Raw genomic sequence first — 15404 nt, 5'->3', positions numbered from 1 at the left:
GTGTTGCTCTAATACTCACAGGATCTCTACACCCTCTAGATGTTGGTTTTGATTGCCCTGTTGTTCCCTTCTCCATGGCGCCATCCGCTCACCACACCCTTCTCCCCCCTCCCCCTCCTTCTTCCCCTTAGACCCTCCAGGGCCATTGGCCCCATTGCTTTCTCCCCAACATCCGTCCCATATAAGTAGGCAAACCAGCAATGTCCTTGTCCAAACAATAAGAAAACATAAGGTTGAAAAAAAGAAAAGGAGAGAGAGTGGGGGGAGGGAAAAAAGCCTACATAGATCCAGGTCTTTTTACTGACCTGAATCATGAGTCAACTTCCCCCTGGTCCTGGGGGCTGGCCCTTCTAGCTGAAAGTCCATTCTTGGGGCTCCTCAGGGGCTCTGTGGATCAGCTTTACTCCAATTTCTGATCTGTTATGCTCCATTCCTGGTTTGTCCTGCTACAGGGGATTCAGTGCACACCATCTCCCCGTCGTGTGTCCTCATTATTGTCCCCTGTCACTGTACGCTCCAGTTAGGGGACAATATGTCTTGAGTTGCTGGCAGTCCCAGAGTCCTCTCTGTGTCTTGGCAGCTCTGTGCAGGGACATCATCCTCCAGGCTGGGTGTCCCTATATGGAGTCGACGCCAACTATATGGAGTTTTTCTCTTTTCCCTTTTTGGTTTGCTTCCGTGTGGACATGGTAAGTCGGTTCCTTTCACCCACCTGAAGGTCTAGTGTCGGTCTCTCTGGCACATACTTCTAGGGCGGGGGTCAGACTGGCTCTAGTTGGTGCCATCTCTATAGTTCAATCTTTTCATGCAACCCTCCTTGTGATTATGTTGCCCCCCTGCTTTGTTGCATCATGATGGGGTCTGTATGCACCCTCCAATTCTGTGGAGACTCAGCCAATACTCTCCCCCTGGGTGGGTCAATACCTTGTTCCCCCCATGTCATTATCTCAGTTTCTCCCCAGCCCCATTCTCCCTTCTCCTTCTCCCTTTCCCCTTCTTTAAGTTGGATTTACATGTATCTCTTTGAGTTTGGTCTGACCTCCACCTGTCTGCCTGTGCCTCCACCCATATTGTGAGATAAGTGTCTTTTCTTCTATTCCTACTGTGCTGATTATGCTTACCTCAGGGGGGTCATGTAATACCTGTCCTTTTGTGATTGGCTGACCTTGCTTAGCATAATTCTTTCCAACTCTTCCTATGAAATTATGTGTTTCATGTGATCGTCCGTGCTTTTTAGTGCTGCATAGTACTCCTTTGTGTGTGTCAGAGTTTACTAATCCACTCATCTATTGATGGAAATTTGCGTGAGTTGTTTCCAAGTCTTTGCTATTATGAATTGTGCCACAATAAACATTGGAGCCCAGATGACTGGTCATGTTTAATTTCTTACCTTTTCTGGGTATATGCCCAGTAGAGGGATGGCTGGGTCATAAGGTAAATCGATTTCCATTTCTTTAAGTATCGCCAGATCACTTTCCACAGTGGCTGTATATATCTGCATGACCACTAGCAGTGGAGGAGAGTGCCTATCTCACCACAGCCCCTCCAACATCTGTTGCTCTCTGATTTTATGATTTGGGCTAACCTCATGGTTGTTTTAATTTGCATTCTCTTGACTAATTAATGGGATACTTTCCTGTGTGTTTATTGGCCATACAGATCTCCTCCCAATTGAATTTTGTTTTCAGTTCTTTTGCTCACTTTCTCAGGGGGGTAACAGTTTTCCTCTTTTTGCAGGCAATGAGGGTATTGTAGATTTTAGTAATGAGCCCTTTGTCTAATGTCTCGTTACTAAAAATCCTCTCCCAGTTTGTGGGTTCCCTTGTTACCCTCTTGGTGAATTTTTTGAGGCACACTGGTGTTTTATTCGTATTAAATCCCATTTGGCAATTTCCAGTTCATCTGTGTGTGTGCCCTTCCCTATTGTGGTGAGCCTATGAATTCCCTGGGCCAATTATCTTAGGTTTGTCCAGATTCCTTCCTTGATGTTCCTGATGGTTTGGGGTTTTACTTCTAGGTCTGTGATCTGCCTTGAGTTTGTTCTTGTGCATGGGGCAAGGTAAACATCTTGCTTCATTTTTCTACATGTGGATATCTATTGTTTCCAGCACCACTTGTTAAAAAGTGCATACGCTTCCCACTTGATGCTTTTGGGGCCCCTATCAAATATCAGTTGTTTATATGTTGATGGTTTTACTTCTGGGTTTTCTGTTCTTTTCCACTTGTCTGAGTATCTGTCATTGTGCCAGTACCATGCTGTTTTGACCACTATGGCTGTGTAGTAGGTGTTAAAATCGGGTAAAGCAAGTCCTCCGACTTTGTCCTTCTTGAGTTCTCTGCTAATTCTGTGCTTCTTCTCTCTCCATATGAAATTGGTGTCAGTTTTTCCAATTCTTTGAAGAAAGTTGTTGGGTTTTGAATCAGAATAGCATTAAATTTATAAAGTGCTTTGGGTAAGATTGACCTCTACTATGTTGAGCCTTCCAATCCACGAGCATGGGATGTACTTCCATTTGTGGAGGTCGCTTTTGATTTCCTGTAGTAGGGTCTTGTAGTTTTCCTTGTATAGATCTTTAGTTTTTTTGTTAAAATATTCCTAGGTATTTCTATTTGTTTTTGGCTATTGTGAAGGGCACTGCCTTCTTGATCCCATCTTCCATGGTCTTGTCCAATGTATATAGCAAACCAGTAGACTTTTGAGTGTTGGTCTTTTTCCTGCCACTCTTCCATATTCCTCTATCACTGTAAGTATTCCCATTGTGGAGCTCTGGGATTTTCAATGTAAAGAATCATGTCATCTACAAATAGTGATAGTTCTATCTCCTCCTCTCCCAGTTGGATATCTTTACTATCCTTCCACTGTCTTATGTTGTGAGCTAGGACCTCCTGTAAGATATTGAATAGAAGTGGGGACAAGGGACATCCTTGTCTGGTCCCCTTTTTTCAGTGGGATTGTTTTTGTCTTTTCTCTATTGACTATGATGTTGGCAGTTGGCTTTTTATAGATAGCTTGTATTAGCTTGAAGAATTGTCAAATGTTTTTTCTGGGTCCATTGATATTATCATGTGGTTCTTATCCTTTTTCTTATCAATGTGGTGTGTGATATTGACGGATTTTCGGATGCTAAACCATCCCTGCATCCCGGGGATGAATACTAGCTGATCGTGATGGATGATATGTTTTACATAGTTTTGTGCTCTATTGACCAATATTTTGTTAAGGATTTTTGCATCTATGTTCATTTGTGATATCGGTCTGTAGTTCTCTCTACCTATGCGGTCTTTGTCCTGTTTCTGTATCAAAGTTATACTGGCTTCATAGAATGTGTTTGGGAGTTTGCCATTATTTTCTATGTTCTGGAATACGTTATGGAGAATCAGTGTCAACTCTTCCCTGAATGTTTGTTAGAAATCCCCTGTGAAGCAGTCTGGTCCAGGGGAATTTTTTGTTCGTAGCTTCTTAATAACCCTATCTATTTCTTCTTTCGCTATGGGTTTGTTGAGGTTCTTGACCTCTGTCTGGGGGTATGGAGGGATTCTTTTCTAAGTATTCATCCATGTCTTCCACATTTTTAATTCATTATAATACTTTATAATTACATTATGATTCATAGTACTTTGTGATTATCATTTTAATTTGATTGGGGTCTGTTGTGATTTCCCCTGTTTCATCCCTCATCCTGGATATTGATGTTGCTCCTTCCTTTCCATTGTTAGGGTTGCCTGTGGTCTATAGATTCTGTTGATACTTTCATAGAAACAGCTTTTTGCTGCATTAATCTTTTGAATCGTTCTTTTGTCTTCCCACTGTCTTAATTCTGTCCTGCTTTTCTTCTTCTTTGCTATTGGAGGGGTTGTTCTGTTAACTCTGTTTTAGTTTCTGGAGGTTTTGTGATAATGTATCAGTCATAAGCCTCTCTTCTTTTTTCATATATGAATTTTTTATATCAAGCTACCTCTGATAACTGCCTTTTCAGTATCCCATAATTTTTTATGTTTTATTCTCCTCATTAGTTTCTAGAAACTTCCTAACCTCCTCTCTAATCTGGGCCTGTATCCATTCATGTCTCAGAAAATCATTGTTCATCCTCCAGTTGTTTGCCCTTGCTTTTCTGGTCATCCTTTTTTTAACTCTCCAGCGTTATGGCGTGGTGATCTGAGAAAGACATCTATGTGTTTTAACTTACTCAGGCTCAACTTATGTCCCACCTATCCTCAGAAATGATCAATGTGGGCTTGAGAAGAATGTGAATTTTTTTGCCTTTGGATGGAAAACTCTATGTCTATCAGGTCCAGTTCCCTAATTGTATTGTTTAGCTCTATAGTCTCCTTGCTGAGCTTCTTTCCCAGTGATCTATCTCTCTCTGATAGTGGTGTATTAAAGTCACCTACTATGATTGTTGAACCTTTTTTCATCTTTTTAATAGTTTAACAAAATTCATCGCTCCATAATTAGACAAGTAAATATTCAATATGCCAACTGGTTTCTGGATTACTGATCCTTTGATAATTATATAGTGCCTATCCTTGTGTCCTTTTATGATTTGAAACTTGAGGTCAATTTTGTCTGAGATTAGGATTGCCACCCTAGCTTTATTTAAGCTGCCATTTGCCTGGTATACTTTCTGCCAGCCTTTTATTCTTAGTTTATTTTTGTCCGTGCACTTAAGATGCATTTCTTGAAGCCAGTTCTCAAGCCTTTTTCTTTTAATGTATGGATTGAGGCCATTGGTTTTCAGAGTTATTATCACATCTGTGGATTCATTGTTGTCATACCATGTCTTGTGTTTTGGGTGTTTTCCTACCTTCCTTCATATCAGTGTGCTGTGTTTGTGTGTGGGCCTTCTTTTTTGTCTTCTTTTCCCTCTAAGGCTTTGTTATCTTGGTAATTGTTTTCAGCACGTTGGCTTCTGGATGGAGTTTGGCTATATGGTGGTCTCCTGCTTGTGCTTGGTGGACATTGATCCTCTGACCAAAGTGAGTTTGCCAGTTTCTTCCACAAGGTTGGGTGTCTTGCAGCATATTTTATAAATCTTTCCTTGTCCTGGAAGAACTTAATCTCCCCATCTACCTTAATGGATAACATCGCAGGATAAGGGATTCTTGGGCAGACGTTTTTTTCTTTCAGCTTTTTCAAGATGTTGCTTCACTCTCTACTCCTCTTCATGGTTTCTGGTGATAGGTCTGAGCATATACTTAGGTCCCTTGTATATGACCATCTTTCTTTCTCGTGCTGCTTTTAAAATTTTATTTTTTTTCCTCAAATTTCGATATTTTTACTGTTATATGTCTTGGTGAGTTCTTCTTGGGGTTTAGTCTAGTTGGTATCCTCTCTGCTTCCTGTATGAGTGTCTGATTCTCATTCATTAAGGTGGGAAAGTTTGCTTCCAGAAATTCCTTCACCAATTTAGCCATAGACTTCTTTGTTATGACCTTCCCCGTAGACCCATTATTCTAATATTATTCCTCTTCAGAGCTTCTGTCATTGATCTCAGGTTATCTTCCGCTTCTTTTATTTTCCTATCTGTCTTTTTTGCTTGCTGAGGTCTGTTTGCATATCTTCAGGATCACTAATATGGTTCTCTGCCTCCTCCAGTCTAATTGTAACTTTTGTAAACTTGTGTGTTGTTTCTGCTACCTCATCTGTTAGCGCTTGTATTTCCATTTTTTGTGTGGACTTCATTCCCTCTATTGTGGACTTATCTCCTCTATCATTGCATCCTTATTCTGTGTTCCTTCCTTCAACTCCTGTATTACTACAAGCAGCCTTCTGAAGATTTCTTTTTGTCACAGATCCGAGTCTGATTCTTCTATAAGTGTCATTAAGTCTGCTATTTTGTTTTGTCTCTCTGGGTTTTTGTTGTTGTTGTTGAGAATGATGATGTCTGTTGATGCTTCCTTGACCCCTGTGTGGATGTAGAAGCCATGTTTCTGGGAGACCAGGGGTCCCTGAAGTCTTTCTCTGTGTGACTGATAAGGATGCTTTCAGGGGTCTGCCTGTGACCCAGAGGTGGATTAGCCTGCCGTGTAGGCAGGGTTCCTTGTTGGTTCAGTGGCCAAGAGTGGTGAGGAGCTTCATTGACTGGAGTGGGGCTTGAGGCTACATGTATGTCCCTGGGCTACTTTGAACTGGTCTGTCAGGTCTCGCTTAGCAGCATTTTTTGGGCGCCATCTTGACCCAATCCCACCAGTTTTAGTACATTTAAAAAATAATTTTTACTTTAGTGTTACCTTTCAAACCAATTACCTAATTTTCATGACATTTTCTTATGGGCATAATTTGAAACCCAGGAAAAATTATATGCATATATATTCACTCTGTTTTTAAAGAGCAAACTCTTAAAAATTACTTGTAATCCAAAATGAGAAAAATAACTTAAATATTTAGTTTATGAAAGTTGTTACATAATTTATGATATATTTAGAATAAATACTAAAATATAAAACCATTAAAAATATTTTGATCATTCAGATTATTACTATAAAGTGGTATCAAATTATATGTAGATTGTTATCAAGTATAAAAACATGTATATTGCAATAAACTAGGGATACTTAAATGAAAAAAGAAATTTACTTAAGAATACTAAAAGAAAATATGTAGAAGTAGCTTCATACTATCTTAATTTTTTCCTATTGCATATTTTTTCCTAATGATCATGTGTCATTTTAAATTAGAATAAAATATAAGTAAATGTCCTTTTAAAAATATTTGAGATTTTATGTTCTATCATGCTTTTTCCTATTAATATTTTCTTTAGGTGAGGATTTATCTCATGATTTCTTAGTATATTTGATTTTTGTTACTATTTTGAATCCCAAATTATAAAATGTATTAAAAACAAAGTCATGTTGTTCCTTCTTCTGAACATCTGGTATTCCAATCTGCAGTGCAGGACAGAAGATAAAATAGTGACTCAAGAAAGCAGTTAAATTCTATTCAGTTACAACCAAACATTCTTCACTGACACTGGAGCTCTCCTTTCTAGATAAGGCTTCCATCTAACCCCAAGCTATTCTGTCCACAGGCAAAACTGAATTGACCTCTGTGGCAGTTACATAATCTGGTGTCAACTTGAGAATATTAAGAGCAAAGGGGTGGAGTCTAATCTCTCAGTGAGGTCACATCCAATGCGGCCTCTGTGTGGGCATGGCTTTTTCCTGAGAGTTTTGGGAGTCCTGTCTTCCGTCCTGGAGGTGGGACTCTGCTTGGTCTTCCTGTTGACTAGCCACATGGAGACAGGCCTATGGAACCAGATCCCTGGAGTTGGAGAAGCCATGTGGAGACCCATGGCAGAGTTGAGATGCTTCCACCACCACTAGATCCACAAGATTTTCCATACAATGGCCTTTAATCTTCCTGCATTTGGTGTCATTGCATGTGTTGCATGAGTCTGAAGAGGAAATTATAGCCTGGTATCAGATATGTGGGCTAATTTCAGACTTATGTACTTGATCTGGATTAGGCTAGGGTGTTATTGTAATTTACAATTATTCTTTGATAAAAAGCAGTTTCTTATACACATATGTGTGTCTCTGTATTTGTTTCTCTAGTCTACCCAGACTAACACAATTTCTCATGGACTCCTAGGCCAAAGTAGAATCACTTCTTCACATTTTGCCTCCCTACACCATAATCTTATTTAGTTGGCATTCTCCATTTTATTTGTATATAACAAGAGAAATTGCATGAGAAAGGATCCTGTTTCTTAAATTCTTAAACAGATGTTGTCCAATATCATTTCCTTAGTTTTGACTTCTTCTGGGACTAATCTCCATTCTGGCCTGAGATCAGCCTTGTATCTATAAAATGATCCTAATCCTAGGGCAGTGGTTCTCAACCTTTCTAATTCCACAACGTTTTCATACAGTTCCTCAAGTTGTGGTGACCCCCTCCCAACCATAAAATTATTTTTGTTGCTACTTCATAACTGTAATTTTTCTACTGTTATGAATCTGGCAACCCCTGTAAAAAGGTCGTTCAACTCCCAAAGGGGTTGCTCTAGGGTCACCGAAGTTTGAATTCCCTCTCTGCTGCTCATTAGCTCTGTGATCTTGGTAGGTCATATATGTATGAAATGTGACTTGTGACACCTAAGTATAGGGTTTTTAATAAATGAAATAACTTATGCAAGTTTCCTGGCATAATACATAGTAGCTATTCAGCAAACCACAATTTATTTATTAGTAATTTTTTCATGTGATACAGGGTTAGCAGAATGTAACATAATAGAACTACTAGGATTCATTAAAGCATAGTACTTTATGATAACTTCAGGTTTGTGGCACAATCAGCTTGGAAAATCTTTTCCACAAAATCAAATGGACATTATCCCTGCTGGAATGCCAATGGTAAGTATCCTTTAAGAGACCTGAGTATACTTGTTAACTTTCAGGTTGGTAATTTTTATTATCTGAATCAAGGATAAGGGTAAATCAGTGTTATCAGACTATCAAGGCCACATATACCTAGGTTACATTCTCAATTTAGAGACAACAGGTTATTTAAAGAAAATGTGCAAACCAATAATCCTGAGTAAATTTCAAGTCAAGATGGGGGAGGGGAGCATGTAATGCCTATGTCTCAGTGAAAGCAATTGCATCTCTGTTGGTAGGAAAATGGGGAGGATCAACCTCTCAACAGGACAACAATTTAACAATACTTACATGGAACAGAAGGAGAGAATATACCTGGTACTAAGTTCCTAATTGGACACTTTTTACCTAGTTTTTATGTAGTCCGTGGTGGCCCAGTCTGTGCACTACAGACTACGGGGACTTTAGACTCTGTTCTTCCAAATCACTCAACATCCTTCATAAGCCACACCAGAAGAACCCAGTGTGGAAATCCCACTAAGGGACCTGTACTTTACCTCAAACTCACCTGTAGCTCTTGGACCTAAGGCTGAAAATCCTTAGGGTGAAGAAAAGCAGAAGATTAGCCGAAGGGCACAGAATTGGCAGACATTGGACTTTGGTTCAAATCTCTTGCCTTCAGGATGCCCAATGAATGGTGTCCCAGAGCTACCATATACTTACTATTTTATTTTCCTCCTTGCTTCATTATAATATGAATTAATCTGGTAGATGGCATGGATCTGTTGCTGTGATTTAATATTATTGAAAGATTTGCCCTATCACCACCACCACCACAAAAAAAAACCCTATAATCCTGAGAAACTGTAACGGTAGATTAGTTTGATGTCAAATAATGGTTCTAGGATACCTGGATTGGTCCATCTTTCTTTTTCTGAAGGATTTTACCCATACATAACAACTAGATCATTTATTTTTATTCTCTGTAGGTTCTTTGTATCATAATAATCCTTGTTCATAACATAATCCATTTTGCTACAACTTCTAAAGAAATTATCTTGAAGTCTGATAAAATATTAAATAGCTTTTCTATCTCTTTTATGGTTTCCCACTAAATACCCCAGAAAATGAAATATCCATCATCATTCCCAATGGGACCAAGCTCTTCTTTTTTCTTCTCCTTTCAGACTCAAGGAATCCTATGCTTTTTCTGATGTTTTCATGTTTCAGGACAACAATTTTACAAAGTAGGCTATGTCTTTTGGCTCTTCTACATTCAAGTTTCCTGATTATATGACTTCCAAAGATTCACATCCTTTGGGACCAGACTCTTCCTCTGGTAGTGATCAGCCAAATGGAACCCCCTCTGAGTAAGTATCTGTATAGACACCTAGAGGAACAGATTTTTGAGGTATCTATATTTTTTTCCTTAGGAATCTGGTAGAGGTTGTGGGAAAGTGTAGGTTCCAGACTTTCCTCTCTATCCCTTTGCCATTAAACTAAGAGGGAAAACTTTCTCTATGCTTGCCTACTTTTTTTTTTTCACTCCAACAGCCTTACATCATTTATTGTTAAACTTGATTAGGAAGCAAAAAACCAAGGAATAAACCAGATTATTTGCCAATATAAGTTCAAGTCATCAGATGGGGACAAAATTTGAGCCTGGGAAAATGCGGCCATGCGTGCCACCCTTCAGGGGGCTCCTTACAGCCCCAGCTTGGTTCTTCTCCAATGTCTTCTCTTGGAGTTGTACCTGATTTTATTACCGGTTTTCATTTGAATCCATTGGGGAATGGGCCGATTCTGCTTCTGTTTCTTGGCCAGGAATCTCTTGATCCCGAAAGTCTTATGAGACGACATGGTGAAGTCGGAGCACCACCACACTCGGGGTGGCAGAGAAACGGAGAGAGGGAGGAGAACTCTTGCCTACTTTTCTATCATTTTTTCCCTGTATAGGTGATAATTTTCAGAAACTCAAACCACTGATGTAAAATACAGTATAGCAGCTGGTTAGGGAAATCCAGGAGTGTGCTATGTAACATGGCTAACACTGCTCAGTTTGTAAGGGGGATAGATTAAATATTTTAAAACATGAAAATAATTTAGAGATGAAGTATTGGAACAGTTAAGTAGGTAATTTTATATTGCTTAATAACCAAAACAGTATTCTATATATTAAAATGGGATTTTATATTAGTTTATTTGTTCTTAATTTTTCTCTATGTAGATTGTTCTGTTCTAAGAAACAAGAGTTACTTTGGGGTTTTTATTGTAATTATTTTTTGTTAACTCAATTAAACTTTAAATGTAATTTTTAAAATAAGATGTAGAGGATTTAGAATGCTTCTGCTGACTTTTGATCACTTTGATTTGGATAAGATGACAGAAGCCAGAGAGAGAGGGCAATGATAGCTGCTTAGAGAAAAGGAATTGGGTTGATGTCTAATACAGTGTCCTAACTTCCAGAGGGCTTAAGAGATTACTTATAATCAGAAAAGGCATTTTCTTGAGTCATAAAATCTTTATCAACATCCTTTCTCTGTTCTACACTGTCTTCCTAATTTTTAGTCACATCACAGAAGCACTTCAGAGACAGCCTGGATGAGAGGAACCCAGAGGTGACAGAGGGTCTTGGGTACAGTCTATTGATGCCAAAGTTCCAGATGCCAGCCTGGGTGATGGTGATCCTCATATTCCATCTCTACTGTCTATGTCTACCAGAAACCACCTGGACATCACCATTCCACCCTTACCTCCAGTAGCACCAGAAGTCTTACGGATTAATTACACCAGAGGGGTCTTATGTATCCTTATATCTCTCACATCCTCACAAAGATGAGGCAGCACACACACACACAAACAACTCACCCTTTCCTCTTAAACTATACTTCACACTTCGTAGGGTCATAGGTTACCAACAAAAATTCTAATAACTAGTATCTGAAGAGAGAGAAAAGGAAACCATGTATGCTAGGGACTCTCATATTTTAAATGCCTTGGGCCGAAGGGAAACCAGCAAGAGATGGAGCTGTGTAGTAAATGAGACTACTGGAAGAAAATGAGACCTTTTGAGATTTGGAAGAAGTCCTAAGTGTGTATGATTTTTAAATCGTGCTTTAACTCTAAGACACAAAATGGAAGTAAGGAACCTTATTATCCAGGGGTCCTGGGGTACACAGAATGCCCCAGGTGCGGAGGGTACACAGCATGTCTGTGGCACATACAGGGTGGTTGTAGGTAGAGAAAGAGAAAAACTAGGCATGAGACCCAGCCTTTATTAGAATTCCAGGGTAAGGAGAGAATTTTTCACAGAGTACAGCATAAATGATTATTGATCTTTTTGAAACTAAAGAACAGTAAACAAAGGAGAGGACTAGGAAAACAAAGTAGGCCAGCCATGGATAGCTGAAGAGTAGAATATTTGGGTGTTTTTAGATGTATCTGGGACAACTAGCTACAGCAAGGTGTGGTAAATCAGCTATCAGAGTAAATAGGAAGTCCAACCTGTGCAACCGATTACAATGATCTATGTGTGACCTCCTCACTGGTGGATGGACAACAGAAAAGTGGGTGAAGGGAGACGTAAGATATGACAAAATAATAATTTATAAATTATAAAGGATTCATGAGGGAGAGGGAGTAGAGAGGGAGGGGGAAAATGAGGAGCTGGTGCCAGGGGCTTAGGTGGAGAGCAAATGTTTTGACAATGATGAGAGCAATGAATGCACAAATGTGCTTTACACAATTGATGTATGTATGGGTTGTGATAAGAGTTGTATGAGCCCCTAATAAAACAATTTAAAAATAGCTAACAGGTCAACTAGGCTTCTTACATCTACTTTTTTAGTCTGAAATTCTATCTAAACATAAGTAAAAAATTTAGTAGCTAGGCTACAGTTCATTACACATTCATTTTACCTCAGTTCCAGTCTTTCTTGCTAGGTGAGATTAAAATCTCAGTAAGATATATATATATATATATATATATATATATATATATATATATATATATATATATGATGAATGTAACATGGAACTGCCTCCAGCTACTCTTCTGTTAAGCTCAGCTCATCAACATGTATATGGAGTACTTTTTAGTCTAGCAGAAACACAGAGGAAACTGGAATGCCAAGCCATACAGCAGCAGCTGCCTGTGGGAAGATAGGTTCACTTCAGCTTAGCTTTGAACATTTTCTCTAAACTTTCAGAAGAACAGAAATGTCTTGATATGCTTAAAAGACTCATTTGACTATTTAGAAAATTATTTGTAAAAATGCTTAATTCATCAAAATCAATGTGGCTATGGGAAATACATTGACTTAAGCCTCAGTTCATCAATCATCATGTGTTCAGGGTATCAAATACTTATAAGAACTATTCTGGGCTTTGGATATGTAGAGTGATGTCTGACATAGTTTCTCTTCCTTTGTGAATTTTTTGTTTTGGAATTTGGTCCTGTACCCAGTTGGAGCCATTATTGTGTTTTAAATGACAGAGTGACAAGGTCAATTTAGTATGTTCAAAATATTACTCTAGACTTCTCCTTTCGAGAAGATAGAGTAGATGTTCTTTCCCATATTCTGCCTGGTAAATACAACTGAACAAATATAAGACATACTGAAAATTGGAGACACAAAAGTAGATTGGCTAAGGGTCTTGGTACTTACAGGATGGCATAATGGTAAGTTCCCCCCAATTTTTTTTGCCTCATATATTCCAGACTGGATGAAAGAAATTCCAATAGGTGAAGACCATATAAGCCTGATCACTTTAGCCAATAGACTAAAGATTAGCTGCCTAAAAATGGAGAAAATTTTTAGATAATAATCACTATTCTTCAGCCAACTAATATAGGTAAAAACTGTGGCACCACCACCAAAGGCTAAATGAAGAGCCTAGACCTCCATTCGTATATCACTGCCATATGGTAACAACCATGACTCACAGTGTCATTATAGCCAATATTCCCATACTCAAAAATCACTAATGAGATAACTTCCTCCGACATCTTCCCTTCTATATTAGAATGACCTGAGAAGTGGCCTAGTGGAGAGTCAGAATTTTCACTACTGCTTAGCAGTGACAAAGCCATCCTCCCCCATCACAGTACCAGTAGTGGCTACATGAAGATCAGTAACAAAGCAACCCTCCCCACCTCCAGCCACAGTGGTATCAATGGAAGCCTAATAGGGACTTTAAATTCTATTGCCATTTGGCAATAGTAAGGAGCACCTCACGATTGCCCAGTGTGAAAGGAAGCTAAGTGGGAAAACTTTGACTTCTACTCTCAGCTAGGAGCATTGATACAGTATCCCCCTTCACCAATCAAAGCAGCATCAGAAAATGTCTGTTAAAATATAATACATAAGTAGGAGCCAGAATCTTAAAAATTAACACCCCAAATGTGCAGGTTTCAATTGAAATAACCTTCATAATACCAACATCCAGAACAATCTCAGAGTGAGAAAAACTGTCAACAGATGGCAACTTAAGATGAAATAAATGTTTGCATTATTTTACAAGGATTTAAATAGCCATGATAAAAAATGCTCCAAAGGGCAGCATTGAACATGGATGAAACAATTTTAAAGTAGAAAGTCCCAGAAAAGCAATAAAAGATATAGAAGAACTGAACAATGTGGAGGAGGAAACAACGAGACTGACAGTTCCAGGGGGACATGGGAGAGGGGGAAGTTGGGGGAAAGGTAGTGGTGTTAACAAACCCAGGGACAAGGGAACAACAAGTGATCCAAAAAGGTGGTGAGGAGGGCATAGGAGGCCTGGTAGGGCGTGATGAAGGGTAATGTAACCAAGTGGAATTACTGAAACCCAAATGAAGGCTGAGCATGACAGTAGGACAAGAGGAAAGTCAAAGGAAAATAAAGGAAAGAGCTAGGAGGCAAAGGGCATTTATAGAGGCCTAAATAAAGGCATGTACATATACAAATATATTTATATATGAGGATGGGGAAATAGATCTATGTGTAAATATTTATAGTTTTAGTATTAAGATAGCAGAAGGACACTGGGCCTCCACTCAAGTACTCTCTCAATGCAAGAATACTTTCTTCTATTGAATTAGCATTCTATGATGCTCACCCTCCTGACACAACCACTGAAGACAAAGTGGGTGAATAAGCAAATGTGGTGAAGAAAGCTGATGGTGCCCAGCTATCAAAAGATATAGTGTCTAGGGTCTTAAAGGCTTGAAGGTAAACAAGCGGCCATCTAGTTCAGAAGCAACAAAGCCCACTTGCAAGAAGCACACCAGCCTGTGTGATCAAGAGATGTCAAAGGGATCAGGTATCAGGCATCATCAGAACAAAAAATTTTATCATAGTGAATGAGGGGAGGAGTGCGGAGTGGAGACCCAAAGTCCATTTGTAGGCCACTGGACATCCCCTTACAGAAGGGTTGAGGGGAGGAGAAGAGCCAGTCAGGGTGCGATATAGCAACAATGAAACAGACAACTTTCCTCTAGTTCCTAAATGCTTCCTCCTACCCCACTATCATGATCCTAATTCTACCTTGCAAATATGGCTAGACCAGAGGATGTACATTGGTACAGATATGAACTGAAAACACAGGGAATCCAAGGCAGATGATCCCTTGAGGACAAGTTGTGTGAGTGGCAATACTGGGAGGGTAGAGGGAGGGTGGGTAGGAAAGGGGGAACCGATTAGAAGGATCTACATGTGACCTCCTCCCTGGGGGATGGACAACAGAGAAGTGGGTGAAGGGAGACGTTTGACATTGCAAGATATGACAAAATAATAATTTATAAATTATCAAGGGCTCATGAGGGAGGGGGAGGGGAAGGGAGGGGGAAATGAGGAGCTGATGCCAGGGGCTTAGATGGAGAGCAAATGTTTTGAGAATGATGAGGGTAATGAATGTACAAATGTGCCTTACAAAATTGATGTATGTATGGATTGTGATAAGAGTTATATGAACCCATAATAAAATGATTAAACAAACAAACAAAAGATATAGAAGGACCAAATGCAATCAGAAATAAAATAATCAATGAATTAATTAAATAGTAGAATGGAGACAAGAGAAGCAATAATCTGTAAACTTCAGCCAAA

The 15404-nt window shown here is 39.2% G+C and overlaps 1 protein-coding gene across 1 annotated transcript in view; it reads left to right on the top strand.

Moving 5' to 3' along the window:
- The window catches only part of FAM120C (family with sequence similarity 120 member C), a gene marked incomplete at its 5' end in the record, with an annotated part of 57524 nt that extends 45043 nt beyond the window's left edge, over positions 1-12481 (top strand). Inside the window, 7 exon segments of the mRNA XM_075538374.1 lie at positions 6923-7000; positions 8290-8362; positions 9430-9503; positions 9505-9686; positions 10885-11096; positions 11099-11155; positions 12309-12481. Of these exon segments, the coding sequence (XP_075394489.1) occupies positions 6923-7000; positions 8290-8362; positions 9430-9503; positions 9505-9686; positions 10885-11096; positions 11099-11155; positions 12309-12481 (849 nt within the window).
- Positions 12482-15404: the final 2923 nt, after the last annotated feature.

The sequence above is a fragment of the Tenrec ecaudatus genome, chromosome X (genome assembly GCF_050624435.1).
Source record: "Tenrec ecaudatus isolate mTenEca1 chromosome X, mTenEca1.hap1, whole genome shotgun sequence".
NCBI classification, from domain to species: domain Eukaryota; kingdom Metazoa; phylum Chordata; class Mammalia; order Afrosoricida; family Tenrecidae; genus Tenrec; species Tenrec ecaudatus.
The sequence above is the reverse complement of the archived record's forward strand: the minus strand, read 5'-3'. Positions and strand labels throughout refer to the sequence as shown.